Source organism: Sycon ciliatum, chromosome 4 (assembly GCF_964019385.1).
Source record: "Sycon ciliatum chromosome 4, ocSycCili1.1, whole genome shotgun sequence".
NCBI classification, from domain to species: domain Eukaryota; kingdom Metazoa; phylum Porifera; class Calcarea; order Leucosolenida; family Sycettidae; genus Sycon; species Sycon ciliatum.
The window spans coordinates 19,722,546-19,740,274 of NC_088646.1; the positions used below are offsets into that span (position 1 = coordinate 19,722,546).

A 17,729-nucleotide genomic window follows, 5' to 3' on the forward strand; every position below is an offset into this window, starting at 1 on the left:
TTCCACGCGCACTTCCCTTCGCGCGTTCGCAGGTACGAAAATTCTTTTTGCAACAAAAACGGCACATGAATGATTGATTTCAACTTCTGCAGAGTGATCTTCTTGCAAGTGAATTTTCTGGTTCAGTTCCAGTGAATTGTTTGCTGTAAATGTAAAAGTACATGTAATTCGAATCTCCGCACTGCATACTTAGCCATGGATGGTCGTTGGGGAGATGGAGGTCCCCGGGATCGTGGTGAACGTCATGGCCGTAGAAGAGGCGGTGGGAATGATCGCTTTGACGACAGAGAAAGGTCTTTGCGCTCGATTTTTGGTGAGTAAATTGTATTCTCATTATTTGTATTCATTCGAAGGGTCAGGATAGCTCGTGAAACTTGACCAAAGTGTAGGTGAATATGCATGCAAGCATATTAGTCATTGAGTTTGCATGTACATGTACATTTGCACGTATTAAATGTTACCTGTCTCAGTTTCAAGGGATTTGAGCTGCGTAACATGAAAGCCAATTCACGACTCAGTCCGCCACCACACAGTGTCACCACACTAAGGGAATAACGCAGTGGAAGATTGTAGTATTCTCACTCCTCCAATCCAAAACAACAAGAACCTTGACTCAACTGATGCACAGCAACTAAAAACCGCCAAGTCCGTTACATACGCGAGCGGGAAATGGCACATGCTAGATGCAGAACATAACACAATGTACATCATGAATGTCTGGGGTGGCCAATTGCAGTTCTGAGTTACGAATAGTTCCTGTGTAATGTAATTCTGTACTGGGCTTGATGCTACGTATGCCATCGGGTAACGGGAGTGTTTGATTGCAAGTCTAGTGCATGGGCCGTGCATGATGTCTGAGTGGGGCCAACTCACTGACAGAGGTGCCGACGAAACTCATCTGCAAGCACACAATCACATGCATGCACCCACTCACACATTTTTGAATGAACAATGCGCGGATCAAACTAACTGTCGAGAAAAAGTGAATGGTCAGATCAAGTTGCGTATTTTCTCTTATTTTCGGGCCAGTTGTTCAGGGCTCCAAAAACACATGCATATATGCGAACTGTTTTCCTTTCTTTTCCCGTCTGTGCTGCAGTTGGTAACGTTCCCTATGATGCAACTGACGAGGACCTGATCACCTTGTTCAGCGAAGCAGGCCATGTCGTTAACTTACGGTAAGCAAGCGCTATGCACCAACTGTGATAGTCCAGGTACGCACCTTCATCCATGCACTTCGTTGAGTGTTTGCACACACTCTGGCGCATAATTCTGGCACCTATAATATGCTGTGTACGTGTGTGACTATTGCCGTTGCCCTTGCTTTCATGTTTTCAGTAACACCGTACGCGGCAATTCCCGTGCACTTGCCTCCGGCATAATTTCATACGCCAGGCCATCGAACTTCCTGCTGTTCCTGCGATGCACCTTCACACGGTGCAGCCAGGCCTTCACCTTCACCGTCACCTGCTGTGCTAAATTGCCACACGTGCTTTTCTCGCTCCTCTCCAACCCTATTACCCTAGGCACGGACCAATACCATCATCATTGTTGTCTGAAGGTTGGCAGAATTGCCATGGAACTCGGAGTAACAAGAATTATATAGCCTTCCTCTATTGCAAACTTGTGTATGAAAAATACATACAAGCTGTGTCTTTTCTACAAATCTATATTGCATTTACCTAACAGGGTAGCTGTGTTGGTGTATTATGTGTCCCTCCTAGGATGGTGAACGATCGTGAGAGTGGCAAGCCGAAGGGATTTGGATTCTGTGAATTTGAGAGTCCCGACATTGCGCTGTCTGCGATTCGCCTGCTGAATGGCCGGGAAATACATGGCCGCCAACTGAGACTGGACAGTGCAGCCAGCGAGCGAGACCGCGACCGGGAGGAACATACATTCACTCGTAACCAGCCACCCCCTGGTACTAGTGGTAGGTTGCCACCACAAGAATACTGTGTGTATGTGTGTTTGTGTGACTGTGTGTGTGTGTGAGAGAGAGAGAGAGAGAGAGAGAGAGAAAGTGTGTATGTGTGTGTATGTGTGTGTGTGCGCGCGCGCGTGTGTGTGTATGTGTGTGCGCGCGTGTGTGTGTGTGTGTGTGTGTGTGTGTGTGTGCGCGATGTTATGTGATGTGAATTCCAGGTTTGTTTTCAGTATGTGGCTTATTGAATGTATGGTGTGTGTGTGTGTGTTTGTGTTTGTGTCTGATAGTGGCCTCTGCTCCACAGCCAGTTCAGCAGCCTCCGTTTGTACCGCAGGTAAGCAGCACAGCCGGGTCTATTGTCCACTTACATACATGTAGGTAGTCTTCTTTTGCCAAGCTTCACAATACATGTTATTAGTGCTTTACTCTTGTTTTGCCTATTATTGCAAAACTCTGCCCACTTGCTTGCTGCGCATTCCTACATGCTATCTTTGCCTACTTGATGTTGTATTGCTCTGACAGGCACCACCCATGCACGGTGATGCTGTCTCGCCCGAAGATGCACCTGGTGCAATCACGAAAGCGGTGGCCAGTCTCCCTCCGGAGCAGATGTTTGAGCTGATGAAGCAGATGAAGGTAAGTCGAGGCATGTTGCCAACGATCCATGCTGGTCGAAGTTTGGTTGGCTCACATTATGGTATAAAGTAATGGTACACACCATACTAATCCATATAACGTTATACACTGAAACTCCAGCATAACGTACTCCCAAGGGCCTTAGATATCTGTGCTGTATAGCGATGGTACTGTACCCGAGGACACATGACTGGTGTTGTACAATGCAGGGCTGTCAAGAATCCTACATGTACTTTCCAGCACTTTCGAAAACTAATTCTGCTTTCCCCACCTGTACGCATGTTCACGCGTTGGATTCATGAGCTGAGACTAGTAGTAGCCACGTTTAGCTGCTCGGGGCCGTTCTCATATCTATGAACATTGCACGGTTAGCTTTGTGTTATGTGACACTGGGAGTGGGGGCATGCCTGGCCTTACACTCTTCGCTGTTCCTCATCTCGTCGTTGCCCGTTTTGTAGGTGTGCATAAAGAACAGTCCCGATCAGGCTAGGCAGATGCTGATTCAGAACCCACAGCTGGCGTACGCACTACTGCAGGCGCAGGTCGTCATGCACTTGGTCGACCCGCAAGTTGCCCAGGTACGGACTCAGATATTACGTGTAGTCGCCTTGTAGTAACCTTGGTGGCGATTGTGCTTGTCAGTGATTGCTTTTGACGAGGATCTGGAGCTTTGCTTTGTCAATGACAATGTCCTCCATAGTTGTGCATGGATGGTTCTTATAGTGTTAGCACTGACTGTGTATTGTGTGTTTGGGTACAGTGACTTGAATGTGCTTGACAGGCAGCTTACTTTCTTGGTGTCTCTCACATGGCGTGTGATTTCATGTTGATTTTGAATGTGTACTGTGAGTGTTGCATTGCACTATGCTGTGCTGCTCTGTTGGATGACCAATGTGACCTCCAACCCCCACCACCTTATCACCATAGAGATGACGATTCTTTTTTTATGATACTGACCTTCAAGGAGCGCAGTGTAGTGGAGTGGGTAGATTTATTTGAATGTCGCTACCACTATTCCATATGACTTGACGGGTTTGTCCATGTCGCATGTGTTTCTTGTCTGCAGTCTATCCTAGTTGACGATATGGCTCAGGTGCATACCGGCCGCGGGGATCCAATGGTATGTGTGCACCTTTTGCCGTGTGCTGGTGTATTGCTGCATTCTTTTCTTTTGCCTCCTTCAGTAACTGTTATCCTTGTTATATTGGTTGAGAGTGATAAGTACTGTTTGTTCGGGAAGCCTTTTAACCCCCTTATAACTACATGTACCTGTATTTGCCGTGAGTATGCACTGTTTCTCTCTACTGCCCAACACGTTCTTGAGGCTTTTCTGCTGAATCACCAGGCAGTGCATATTGTTTGCCAGGCAGTGCATATTGTTTGCCAGGCAGTGTATATTGTTTGCCAGGCAGTGCATATTGTTTGCCAGGCAGTGCATATTGTTTGCCAGGCAGTGCATGTTGTTTGCCAGGCAGTGCATATTGTTTGCCAGGCAGTGCATATTGTTTGCCAGGCAGTGCATATTGTTTGCCAGGCAGTTGCTCTGTGCAGGTCGTCCCTAGTTGTCTAAGCTGTTGCCTATCGCAATCCCATGGAGAGCAGCGGTGTTGTGTGTCAACAGCGGTCTATGTACAATGAGATGATATGGCATGTTGCTGGTGTACTGTTCCTACACACTCTCTCTCTGATGGTGTTTTCTTTCTCTGTTTGTTTCCGTGTGATGCGCTCCGTTCTCTGGCACCAGTCTCCGAAACGAGCCCCGCCGTCATCTGCGGCTGGGAATTTTCCGTCCGGCACTGGTGGTGGTCGCGTGGCGAAGCAGGACCCGATGGCAATGGATCATGGGCCACCACCCGCTCAGTTACCACCCTCCCATGGTTTACCCAGCTCCGGTGTAGGGCCATCATCTGATCATCGAGCAGCGGAGTCCAGATCTGGACCACCGCCATCGGGTAACACTAGGGATTTCAGAGGACCCACACCCATGGACACTCGAGGTCCTCCAATGGACAGCCGAGGTCCCCCAATGGACAGCCGAGGTCCCTCCATGGATAACCGTGGACCCCATCCCATGGATAGCCGGGGTCCCCATCCCATGGATAACCGTGGGACCCAGAAGGATAATCGTGGTCCGCCTATGGGTGGACCCCCTCCCATGGACAACCGTGGACCTCCTCCAATGGACAACCGTGGACCCCCTCCAATGGACAACCGTGGCCCTCCACCAATGGACAACCGTGCTCCTCCTCCAATGGACAACCGTGGCCCTCCTCCAATGGACAGCCGTGGTCCGCCTCCAATGGACAACCGTGGTCCCCCAATGGATAATCGCGGTCCCCCGATGGACAACCGTGGTCCTCCAATGGACAACCGTGGTCCCCCAATGGATAACCGTGGTCCTCCAATGGATAATCGCGGTCCACCGATGGATAGCCGTGGTCCTCCAATGGATAATCGTGGTCCTCCGATGGACAACCGTGGTCCTCCGATGGATAACCGTGGTCCCCCAATGGATAATCGTGGTCCCCCGATGGATAATCGTGGTCCTCCGATGGATAATCGCGGTCCACCGATGGATAGCCGTGGTCCTCCAATGGATAATCGTCGCCCATCAAGCGAAATGCATGGACCCCGTATGGAAATGCGAGGTCCTGGCAGCGACTCGCATGGTCCACGAGACCGAGACAGTCGCAGCAGTGTACCCATGGACAATCGTCCAAACACCGGCCCTGGTGTGCCGCATGACAAGCGTGGCCCTCCCGCGATGGACATGAGAGTACCACCACCCATGGACAGCCGTCCTCCGTCATATGGCACCACGCATCCGCCAATGGAAAGCCGGGGTCCGGCGTACGACAATCGGCAGCAGCAACAACAACGCCCGCCGCCCATGGACAACCCGTCGTCCATGGCACCTCGCAGCCAGTCCCGGGACGGCCGGGCTGGCCCCGCAGCGGCAGCGGAGAGTGCCGATCGAGCAGCAGCCATGCCCCGTCCAGGTCAGTATCCGTCAGGGCCCGAGTACCGTGGACCGTCGCGTGGCCCCCAGCGTCTGCAGGACGGCCCCCCGCTGCCGGTTAGCACCGTCAGCAACCCAGTGAGTAGTAGTAGTAGTGCTAACACTGGTCCACCGCCCGGTATGGACCGTGGTGGTGATCACAGAGCCCCACGTGCTGGTCCTGGTGCTCCTGGTGCGGGTCCTGGTGCTCCTGGTGCTGGTGGCGGTGGTGATCCACGTAATCAAGATCCTCGCTCCAATATGCGGCCCGGCGCTCCACCTGACTACCGAAAGGGCGACGGCCACGCACAGCAGGTACAACTTTGCAGTAATTTCCCTTTCTCTCTTACTCACCCTCTCTTCTCTCTCCTCCTCCTTTTTCTCCTCCTTCTTCTCTACTTTTTTCCTCCTTCTTCTCTTCTTCTTCCTTCTCCTTTTGAGATACAATTCTGGTACTTCAAAGTATTTTGTGACTTTTCCTAGAGTAATAGAATTCCCCGTTGAATCCGATAAATGCAATGAAAACACCCGGTTTGGGACACATGATTTTGTGCATGTAGGCAGCCTAGTAGAACAGACAGTGCCAAGGGTTCTAGGAGTAAGCTAATTTCAATCAGTCTGGGATGCGGAACCTAAAAACAGCTGTCCGATAGGACTGGGGTTTGGACTTTAGACTGTCACTTTTCCTTTGAGTCATGTTCCCTGTGGAGATGCTGAGTGCATATATTGAGATTATATTCCCTCTCTGAGGCCAGGATGCTGCCTTTGACAATACATCCATTCTCTTTCTTGTGCACCCGTCTGGCACAGTTGGAACTCGTTCATGGCATTTTGATATACACTGATACTAGTCATATGGCCGTCCCTAACCATTTACCCGCCATCTCTCTCTCTCTCTCTCTCTCTCTCTCTCTCTCTCTCTCTCTCTCTCTCTCTCTCTTCTCTCTCTTTCTCGCTCGCTCGCTTGCTCCCTCTCTCTCTCTCTCTCTCTCTCTCTCTCTCTCTCTCTCTCTCTCTCTCTCTCTCTCTCTCTCTCTCTCTCTCGCTCTCTCTCTCCTCTCTCCTCTCTGTGTTTCCTTTGTGGCTCTCCTTCCAATTGACTTGTTTCATCAGGCACCACCTCAGCTTGGCCCTCGGGGCGAAAGTCGCGGTCCACCGCCATCTAGTTCTGCGCCTGGTTCTGTACGTGGCCCTCCCGGACTCCAAGGTCCACCTCCTGTTACGTCCAGTGCTCCCCCTGCTGCAGCGCCAGGTGGTCAGGAAGGACCACGCGGGCCTCGTCGAGGTGGCGATAACTCTCGTCCGCCTGTGGCCCTGTCCGGTGCCTCTGCGGCGGTGGCGGCAGGTACGTGTGTGTGTGTGTGTCCCTGCCGTCAATTGCAGGTGTTCAGTTCTATAGCGTTTCACGAGGTGTTTCCGCTGCCTTTGAGCAATTTACAAGCCACTATCCTCCAACCCAGCCTCCTTGAAATCAAACTGTTGAGCCGAAATTTCAGCCTACGGGTATGGTAAACTTTCTATTTGCAATCGCCGTGCACTGCCACTGCGCCACAAAGCCAAACTGTTCACACGCACGTGCAATTCTCAACCACCAATGAAATGAAACATTTACGGATCATAACTGTTCGTCGCTTTTGTACCTGTTGGCGGGTGACAGTTTCGGCTTATGTTATTGCAGCCTGACACTCGTGATGTACAGGCATTCGTTGTTTGTTGTGAATGTAGTTTCGGGAGTGTCACGCTTGAACTGGCTGTTTGCTTCTTTCTGTTTACCTCTCTTGTGCTGGCTAGGTTTAACGGCAGGGGTAGGAGATGACCAAGAGAAGGTAAAGCTATCCTCCTAAATTCCGATTTAAGCAGCTTGCTTGATAAGGAACTGTTTTTTTTTAAAGCAAATATTGTATTCGAAAGGGCTTGCTCCCCACACTTTAACTCGCGCTTTTCCGCCTACTTGACTTGGCACTTGACTGACTCATGACTGCCGTCCAGAGCACACGAGAAGTCCACGAAACCTTCGACAATTTTTGCATTTCCGCGAAAATAATAAGACCGGTCTACTATTCATCCAGCCAGTGCCTATCCAGTCTTCTATTTGAGCATGGTCGTCTATATTTATCTTTTTAATGGCTCATGTTGAGCAAAGTAACGGGCAATTTAATGAGTCGTTACTCTGCAATATTATTGATGGTGACCAGCTACGTTTTTGGCCATTTCATCTCTACCTGGTACAATGAAGACAATGCATACCGTACAGCTGTGTATTATAGTATACAAACCGCCCTCGAATAGAAACCGCACTTTTGGGAACATCAAATCGAACATAAACCGCCCTTGTATAGTAGCCGCGGATTCAAATGCGACACTACGCACACACCTTGTCCTAGACCTAGATGAGTAGATCATATAGGCTACACTGCAGCCACTGCCGCATGTATAAGCCGCACGTGCATGTGAACTCTGTAGATCAGATACCAACAGAGGAACTGTGTAGAAATAGATGTGTAACAAACCTGATTGTGCTGAAATGGCTGTTATGCCGGTGATAGTGGTGATGCCAGTATTCGACAAGCCAGGATACTAATATTACAACTCACAAATAAGCCTGTCTTGTATAGAAGCCTGTGAAAGTTCCCAAAAAAGGTCGAATACGCCGCGGGTTTTATGCAAGACTTTGCCATACTTCACATCCAAACAATTTCGGGCCAACTTGAAAATCTGATTTAGTTTCCAGCTACCTTCAACTCATATTGTCCTCTAGTCTGTAATTGTTTTTGGTCTTTGTTCATTTGGTTTTTGTCTCCATTTACAGGCACAGTTGATAATGCAAGTCTTGAACTTGACCGACGAGCAAATTGCATTGCTATCCGCTGATCAGCGACAGAGCATTATGTTACTACGGGAACAGCTTTCGACTGCAAAGTAAGACACACTGCTCGTTCAGGGCTGGCTTCTGGGTGGAAAGTTGTGGCAAAGATTCACGTGGAGTTTGAGAATTTTATTCATACGCACTGCTGTCGACGTCAATGCCGGGACTTTTTTTGTGCGCATCTTGCTTATCTTCTGACGTCGTTCTCTCCTCCGTTGCACCGCGTTTTGATCTAGTGTGGCACTGTGACGCGCACGAAATGTGTCTCGTATCTAGAACTCTCTGTCGTTCTTGTGTTTTTTTCCCTTTTTCTCTTGTGTTTCCCGGTTCCCTTTTGCTGCATGTCGGGTGTATTTACTCTTACCCCTGTCTGCTTGCTTTGTAAATACTTCACTGTACAGCATTGGAAAAATCTGCGTTCAGATACTAATTATTGTTATTGTGTACTTCGAAAGAAGTACTCAGAAGCACACATGCACGCCAATCTTATGTTCTCTTCATTGTTTGTGTTTTGTGCTAGATGTAATACGTTGTAATCTCTCGCCCATTCTGAGTTTCAGTTCGACTGATTGTACTGTCGTGTTTTCCTCTTTTTTGTTTGTTTGTTGGTTTTGTTCGCAAGACCCAATGACTGCTGCTGCTGCTGCTGGTGGTTTCAATGCTATTCTACTGTAGATCATGTGTTCACTTACATAGTGTTTATATTCAATGTAACCAAGAGTACATAAGTTATTATTAACCCGGGGGGGGGGGGGGGGGGTTATGTACTCTTGATGTAACCTAGTCATACCTCACCGCTGCCTCTTTCCATCACATGCCTAGAAGGCAGAGGGCCAGTGGTTAGCTTACATGCAATACAGGCGATAGCAAGAGTACATCATGATTGTACTCTATTGCGCTGTGCTGTGTGTTTGACGACTACAACCAGGGAGTAGTACAATACGTATTGTACTACTCCTTGACTACAACAGTGCACTGAATACTGCCTTGTCTTCTGGTTTCCTGGTTCAGGGATGCATGCTTGGCGTCATCTGTGTCAGATATTGGTTGTCACGTGTGTGCCAGTGAGACTGACCATTGTGCTCGTTCGCATCGGCCACATCTCTATAGTTGTGTTCTCAACTTCTGTAGTTGTGTTCGTAGATTGGCTGCTATAGAAAACAACGATATCATCCTTGCGGGAATCGAGAGACCCGTAGACGGGTCAATTTTGCACTAAGTTGCTACAGCAACGATCCTCTCGGTCTTGGATTGAAAGTCGAGGCGTGCAAACCAGAGATAAGACTGGTACATGTATAGCCTACAAACAATTTCACAAACAATTTTGCAACAGAGAACCCTACACCATGCACACTTAATAATTAGGGCGCGTTTGGTTGGTACGAACTAGAACAGGATTCACCAGAACAGCGCGTTTGGTTGGGACTGCACCTGTTCTGGGTCGGCCAGAACATGTTCTGCTTGCTCCGCCCTCGAGGCCGGAGCAGACCGAGCAGTTTCACTTTTTCACAGTGAAACCTGGCGAGAACATCGATTTTGGTCCCAAATGATCACGTGCATACGCTTTTGGGTTGGACTCGTTGTACCGTACAAAGTGACCATGGTGACCCATACACATTTTCAAGTTTCACACATTTTTGTTGCAAAAGAAGGATCCACGAGCGGGATTCGAACCCAGCACCCCTGTCTTTCCGGGACAGTGCCCTACCGATTAGGCTACCGGGGATCACACACACTCATGGGTCCTTCTTGCTACATTTTTCCACGAAAATGTGCTCTGTTTCTGGAGTACCGTTTGGTTGGCATGAGGCTGCTCCATGTGCACCAGCTGTTCGATCCTGTTCTAGATCGTGCCAACCAAACGCACCCTTAGTACTTACCAGCTGCATTTTTCCAAGAGTACATAACCCCCCTTTTTAGGTTATGTACCCTTGATTTTACTAACCCCTGCCCTGGTTCCCCTGAAAGTCAGGTTTGGACCCCTGATCTACCCCGGTGCCACGAGTCCGGGATACAAGCCGGGATTCGAAATACGAATGACGTCAAAGCGCGATGTGACGTCGATCAAAGAGAAAGGGTGACGCGACGACGTCATGCAGTGACATAAATAATTATTATGGTAAAAAAAAAGGTAGAAAGGTCGTTGGAAAATATTCAGTTTCAAACACAAAGTTTCCCAATTATTACCTATTGGTATATCGCTTTTCAATCAGTTTGGTCTTCCTTCATATCGAGACACGGATTCACACACGTCTCTGAGAGTACTTTTTGGACCCAGCCGAAATGACATCGTCGGCAAGCGGAGCAAGCCAGCCAGATACAAGAGCTGAGCTTGCCGAGCTGATCAAGCAAAAGACAGAAATTGCTGTAAGCACACTGGCCGTTCTTTGTTCATCATGCATGCCATTCTTGCCTAAAGCACCGCATGGCTTCTTCTTTGCTGGTTCTCAGGACAGCTTGGCGAATCTAGAACGTCAAATCTACGCTTTCGAGGGTAGTTACCTGGAGGATACGCTAGCGTATGGTAACATCATACGTGGTTGGGATGGCTACTTATCTTCCAAGTACGTGTTCATATGCTGTGTTATAATTATTAATATGTACATTGTCTATTTTTGATCCAGAACGTTCAGATAATTATGCATGGTGTAGCAGTGCAGGAGTGTGTGTCCCATCACTTACTTAAAATAATGTGCATGGTATGTCATGTCCAGCTAGTGCAGTAGTGGCTGTTGGAGTGTTGTGAAGCCCATTCCCGTGTCGTCCTGTGTACAAACCGTGCTTGCAGAAGCAATCAGAAAGGCGAGCGGCGCAATCGGAAGTTCAAGGATGCGGAGCGGCTCTTCTCCAAATCTTCTATCACATCTCATGCTGTAAGGAGGATGCGTATTGTGTTCCGTGTTTTACCAGTAATAAGTCGACCCCCCTTGTACTTGGGGCCTCGATTTTCGGTTCAGTGGCGATTAAACACCGGTTGTAAGTGACTAATCCTTCTGTAGTTCAGTTTTTAGGTCATAAAAGATCGACTCATAACCAGGTAAAATACAGTACCGGTATATCGTGTCGTGCAACAAAAACAATCCCCCCCCCCCCATTGTTTTTGGTAGGTTTGGACTGTGAGTTAGTCGCACATGAGCTATTATCTAGTCACCAGGTATTCCGAAAAGGTCATGCTATCAATTGACACACATACTCAATGCAAAGATGCGCAGGTTTTAGCCCTTTAGGAGCTGCGCACAGGTGCGCCACTTTTTGACCAATGAAGGTGATGAGTGTGGTGGCATTCAACTGGTCGTAAAAGTCGAACCACAACCAAGTTGAACATTCAAAGAGTTTAGTAAATGGAAAGAGAACTCCGCTGTAGGTCAAGCTGGCACTGAAGCACTGCAACCATTTCTCATGGTACTGGATGGTTGTTAATTTTCATACGGAATTCTATTCGTACACCACACCAAGCCCAGTGCCCACAATTATTTGCTTACGAAATGTTCACACCATACAGCACCGATCCATGCACATCTACACCGTGTGAAAGTCTGTGTATGCCAGTGACAGTGTGTGGAAGCCCTTATGCGGTAGATCACATGGAAGTTTGGTCATGACAAGTGGTGACTGAATAGCGTGCAGCATGACATGGGGTTTCAGGGCTTTCATCATGCATATTATGCTGACCGACCTCCAAGTGTACAGCTGTATAGTATGCTGTGATACAGAGAATTTTTTAAAGCCCAGTGGTCACGGTCTAGGACATGGCTAAAGCAGATGAAATCGACTGCAGTAGGAGCATTTGCTTGCAGCCTGCAGCTGATCTCCGGAGGTGAGGATGTGCGTCCAGAGTTGCTTGTCTACGTCGTGCACATTCATGTGTGTTTGCAGGCGGTGAATCAGCAGGACTCCAGCGCGGCACAACGACACGGTTACGCCGTCAGCGCCAGCGGCAGCAGCACCAGTGACATGCCACCGCCCATGGCGGCCACCTCGGAGGGCACCGCTACGTCGGCCACGTCGAGCAGCACGCCGATGTCTGAGCTACGCGACGACACGCTGGTCATGATGGCCTCCGGGGCAGACCCACTGCTGGCCGCCTCTACGGCGGCTGGCGAGGGCCTGCCACCCGGGGCAATGTCACTGTCCGGCGACGCTCTAGCGGCGGCCTCCGGTGAGCTTTCGGCACAAATGATGGCACATTCGCACAAAGGTAAGCGAAGTGGATCGCATCTGCTGTTCCCTCTGTGGTAGCATGTATGTTGTGTTTGATACGTTGTGTCCTACATTGCTAAGTTACCGTATTTCCCCTAATAAACGTACACGTCTTCAATACTAGTATGCCTCCAATAGTAGTACACGCCAGAATGTTGTGCTGGGCATTATCGGGGTACATGTACTGTAAAAGCAGTAATTCCCGATGGTGCTTTATTTTCGGTAACTTCGGTGCCGACAATTTTTACCGAAAATAAAACGCACTGAAAATTTCGGTTCTACCGGTGCTGTATACATGTAGTACAAGTACACTTACCTGGAAAACAGGTTTTACCGAAAATTTCCCTCCACCGAACCGCTGATTTTGGAGAACACCGAAAATATTACACAACCGAAAATTTCTGCTTTTACAGTACGTGGATTCGCCTAACTTCGTTTTTCTTGCCCACTTATCTTTGTGCCTTTCTACACGGCTTCAACCTTGCCAGAAACAATAAAAGAACAGTTTCCAATACTAGTACAGCCTCCTTTAGTAGTACAAGGCTGGCTACCTTTGAACAAATAAAAGTACTGTACATTTTTTGGGGATAATACGGTATCAGAAATGTCACCAGTAAGACGGTCTTCACCCAATCCCAATGGCAGCCTATTGTACTATCGTCAAACCAAACCAGAACGATATTCATGATGCTTTCATGATGACGACCCATCCAGTGAGTTGATGTGTGGGTGGGGTGGGTGTCTGGCTGTCGTCTGTCTGTATGTCTGTCTGTATGTCTGTCTGTGTGTGCATTTGTGTGTGTGTGTGTGTGTGTGTGTGTGTGTGTGTGTGTGGACTGCCGTTGCTCGTCGTTCCATATTGTCCCCCCCCCCCCCCCCCGCAAGGGGACACGTGACCGTAATGGCAGTGTTTACCAGGACCAGGTGTTTGTATGTGTGCATTCCGTCTGTGCGAATTTGCATCCTGTGTTTGACATGTCCCCCCCCCCCCCGGCTTCATTGCATTGTGCTCCAGGTTCTCACAAGAAGAAGAAGAGCAAGAAGCACAAGTAGGTGTTTCTTCCGTTACGTTTGCTATGTTATTGACCATGCTGAGTGAATTTCTAGCTAGGGGCATGCGTTCACAGTCAGATATGAAACTCCGAATCTTCCCGCTCCCATGGTATTTAGAAAAGCGATCCTGTCAGCTTTTCTATTATTGTGTTCACATGTCAATGTGTTCAGTAGTCCGGCTTGTTGTTAGCCGGAGTATGATCCCGTTCAGGTTGAAGGCCGTTAACTAGAGCTTGTGACCGTGGTAGTTCAGAGCCTGTCAGCTGCGATCTTCCTATTTGGATGGTTTCGTGGCCGGAGAAGCTGGCAACCACCTTGAACTTGCCCATTGGCAAAGGCAATGATAGCGAAAAGAACTAATTCGGCGGCAACCGGCAGAAAGGTTCGTGGCGCTTGAGATCGCCGGGGCAGCGACACGTCTTCCCGCATGCATAACGATATTCTGGCTTGGCGGAGACATCACGAGGCTGAGGGCGACGGTGGCTAACCTCCCTCCACTCCGAGCGGTTCTGGACAGTGTCGAGCCATTCCTTCTCCGGGACAGTTGGATGGATGCGGTTGAAATTGTCCACAACCACATCCCGCCAACACTTGCGTGGTCCGTGCTGAGGTCAAGTTGCGGAGAGCTCCATAAACAGGGTACACTTGGGCAGACGGTCATCGTCCATGCGGCCAATATAACCGAGCCATCGTAGCCGACGCTCGCGGATTATATCGTCGATGTCCGAGTCGATTCCAAGGGTGTTCGCTAATGTTGTACTTCTACAAAGTAGAAGTGACCCGATCGTCCCATTGCTGGTGTCTCAAGATGCCGACAATAGCCCACACGCACGGATGGTGGAATGCATTAAGACGGCGCAGATCAGGAGCCTTGGTCGTCCAGGTCTCTGCTCCATACAGCAGGGTCGTAAGAATGAGAGCCATGTAGACACGACGTCGGCATCGGAGGGGCAAGGAGTGGTTTCCGAAGGCAGATTCCCGCAAGCAGCCAAACACCCGCACGCACAACACACACACACACACACACACACACACACACACACACACACACACACACACACACACACGTAACCGCAGACTTGCTATCTAGGCAGATCAACAGTGTGCTGTTGCTACAGTAGACCAACTCTGTATCTTAATGTACTGAACACCTTTATCCCAACAGTATTGCCAGTGGACTGTGTGTCTAGTATTGCCAGTGGACTGTGTGTCTAGTATGGACAGTGGACTGTGTGTCTAGTATTGCCAGTGGACTGTGTGTCTAGTATGGACAGTGGACTGTGTGTCTAGTATTGCCAGTGGACTGTGTGTCTAGTGTGGACAGTGGACTGTGTGTCTAGTATTGCCAGTGGACTGTGTGTCTAGTATGGACAGTGGACTGTGTGTCTAGTATGGACAGTGGACTGTGCATCCTGTACTGTCTCATATAAGCCTAATTTGAATATGTGTAGAAACTTCTTACCCATAAGGACGTGAATCAGGGACCTTTGCTATGTCCAGCGATGCTCTACCGCTACGAAAAAGCTATGGTGTATCCGAAAGTGACCCTGTCTCCTGTTTTTCTCTATGTTCAGAACGGAGTCGAAGAACGGGAAGAGTCATAAATCTAAGCATTCCAAGGTTGGTACTGTGGACATTACTGGTCGTTGGTGGTACAGCGTTATACACGTGCGAGTACAACATTATGTGAATGTAGGTGTACTGAGCCAATACCAACGGTTTAGTGTCAACCTTTCATCGGCAGATGATGATTACACTACATGGTTCATATTGGATGGTGTGAATGTGCATGCGTGTGTGTGTGTGTGTGTGTGTGTGTGTGTGTGTGTGTGTGTGTGTGTGTGTGTGTGTGTGTGTGTGTGTCAATGCGTGTGTGCATGTGTACTGGCAACACATGGCAACGCGTGATGATCGTCCTCTCTGTTTGTCTTGTTCTACAGGGAATGTCATACCCAAGCGCGGTGCAGTAACGTTAGGGTTTCTGACCGCCCCTTGGCTGATGCTCTGGTCTGTACCTCTACTTTCTCACCGGCCGTCCAGTTTTGGGTGATCACATCCCGCTATACTAGTGATGTTGCCTTTTCGGTGTCCTGTTGAGAAGATACACGTTTACTGTGATGCTTGGGAAAACTACAGCCTTCCAGCTCAGTACATGTACGGTGTGTGTACTGCTGTTGCGCGGTTTACACAATCTTGTTACATACAATGTCTGCTGGCTTGGAATTACCCACTGTCGCCGTGCTTGCCAGGCGCTACATTCATGGTCTGGTCAAGCAGCAGCGGCAGCGTGCTCAAGTCTGCACTATGAGCGCTGATTGGAGATCTTCTGGTGATATTTGGACGCGGTGCTGTAGCCGCACGCTCGTGCCTGTGCAACCACGCGCGTGCTCTGCAAGCCGTGATCATGTTGATGCGGTGTAGTACCGTAGGGCATAGCCAGCCGACCGACCAGCAACTTCCACCGCAGGTCTTTCTGCTTGTCCGTGCTGGAAGCCATGCCAGCCGCTGTACACTGTGCTGTATTACCCTATACTGGCCTCCCTGGGTAGCTGCTACCGACCGTGTGCTACGGACGCCTCTGACATTAGCTTATTGCCAGCTAGACTGTGCTGTTGTGGGTACCATCGAGTGCACTTGTTGTTCCGTGCTCTCTCGCTTTGCTCAGCTGTCTGCGTGCAGTGCAACGTAAACAGCGAGCTGCTGCGAGTCGCTTGCTTGTTACGCCACGGGGACTTAATACTGTACAGTGCTTTGCTTATACCGGTAATAATGTTCTTTTCAATGTTTAGTCTGTGCCTGGCGTGAGCACGGCTGTACATAGCTCGTGTGTCACGTTGAAACCATCCTCTTTTTTGCTCGTGTCGCATTAGCAATCGTGTAAAAACATAAAATATTGGAATTTTTAAATACTTTTTTCCATTGCCTGTACAGCATGTGTCTACAATTACACAAAGTCATGTAAGTCGTTAGCTTCATGAACTACATGTCTCATTGTCCATATTTCATGTACGTATCGAGTTAGTGGACCAAATGTCCACCATGATTTGTACAGTGCACCATGCCAAGAATTCGTAAACAATCTCTTTTCGTTCGTCCCTCTTTATATTTGTACTTTGTACTGTTGAGGCCACGAACTGAAACGATAAAAACCAAACCAAACCAATGCCACGGCAATGGTTTTGTACTCTTGATGATACCACTTGACAAGATTAGCATTGCTGTAGGTACTACCGTATTTTCCGGAGTATAAGCCGTACCCGGATTTTTTTGTCACGGAATACTGACCTCTGCCCAATGTTATCACCATGGATGAATTATTGGTGTTTGAAGTGCCGCTTATACTCCGGAAAATACGGTACTGTATGTCTGTTGGTCGCGGATATCAACACAATTAGTGTAATCAAGAGTCCATGAACATTAATTTTATGGACTCTTATTCTCACGATAGCCAGTACTGCAGTGGCCAATAAGAAAAATAACAGTTCTCCTGACTACTAGTATCGTTACAATCAGAGGGTATACATTCAACAAGTACTCTGTACTGGTACCTGAAACCGGTCGATGGGCGTGACATTGGTCTTGCGGTCAAGTGCCGACCGCGTACCGGTCTGTGGTGCCAGCCTGCAGGAGCAAATGATTTTTTAAATACGTGTAGATCTACAGTATCTCAGAATGTCCTACATGTGACCTTGTGATATGATCAGATTGCACTGTCCCTATCATCACGAATGCAATCATGTACATGTACAGTGTACTTCGAAGTACATGTAAGGCTATTTCTACTAGAGACTAGAGTATGTGGGTGTGGTGTGGGTACCGCTACACTGTCACACCAGCCAGTCTCCGCCTGCCTCCTCAACCATTGTCTCCGAAATCACCAACATTCTTCCAAGGGAAGTGCTCAGTCATTCTGGACATACTGCAGCGGTGCCAACCAGGGATACTGACTCCCTGGTGACCTGCGGATACGGCGAGTAGATAGAAGAAATGTTCTGTCTACTCATCGGGAGTACAGGGCCCACGGCCACGTGACCCCTATCGAGGTGGCT

General features: G+C 48.8%; 2 protein-coding genes across 2 annotated transcripts; both read left to right on the forward strand.

The window, feature by feature from the left end:
* The first annotated feature begins 98 nt into the window (after nucleotides 1-98).
* On the forward strand, nucleotides 99-9,162 carry LOC135814889 (cleavage stimulation factor subunit 2-like). Its single transcript, XM_065328085.1, has 11 exons — nucleotides 99-313; nucleotides 1,100-1,178; nucleotides 1,725-1,933; nucleotides 2,215-2,261; nucleotides 2,450-2,563; nucleotides 3,022-3,141; nucleotides 3,630-3,683; nucleotides 4,308-5,876; nucleotides 6,675-6,906; nucleotides 7,353-7,387; nucleotides 8,371-9,162. Exons 1-11 carry the CDS (start codon nucleotides 196-198, stop codon nucleotides 8,482-8,484), a joined length of 2,691 nt encoding a protein of 896 aa, XP_065184157.1. The 5' UTR covers nucleotides 99-195; the 3' UTR covers nucleotides 8,485-9,162.
* Nucleotides 9,163-10,567: 1,405 nt separating this feature from the next.
* Nucleotides 10,568-16,871, forward strand: LOC135814900 (chromatin modification-related protein MEAF6-like). Its single transcript, XM_065328098.1, has 7 exons — nucleotides 10,568-10,794; nucleotides 10,879-10,991; nucleotides 11,216-11,300; nucleotides 12,304-12,625; nucleotides 13,643-13,676; nucleotides 15,255-15,300; nucleotides 15,621-16,871. Exons 1-7 carry the CDS (start codon nucleotides 10,711-10,713, stop codon nucleotides 15,648-15,650), a joined length of 714 nt encoding a protein of 237 aa, XP_065184170.1. The 5' UTR covers nucleotides 10,568-10,710; the 3' UTR covers nucleotides 15,651-16,871.
* The last annotated feature ends 858 nt before the right edge of the window (nucleotides 16,872-17,729 follow it).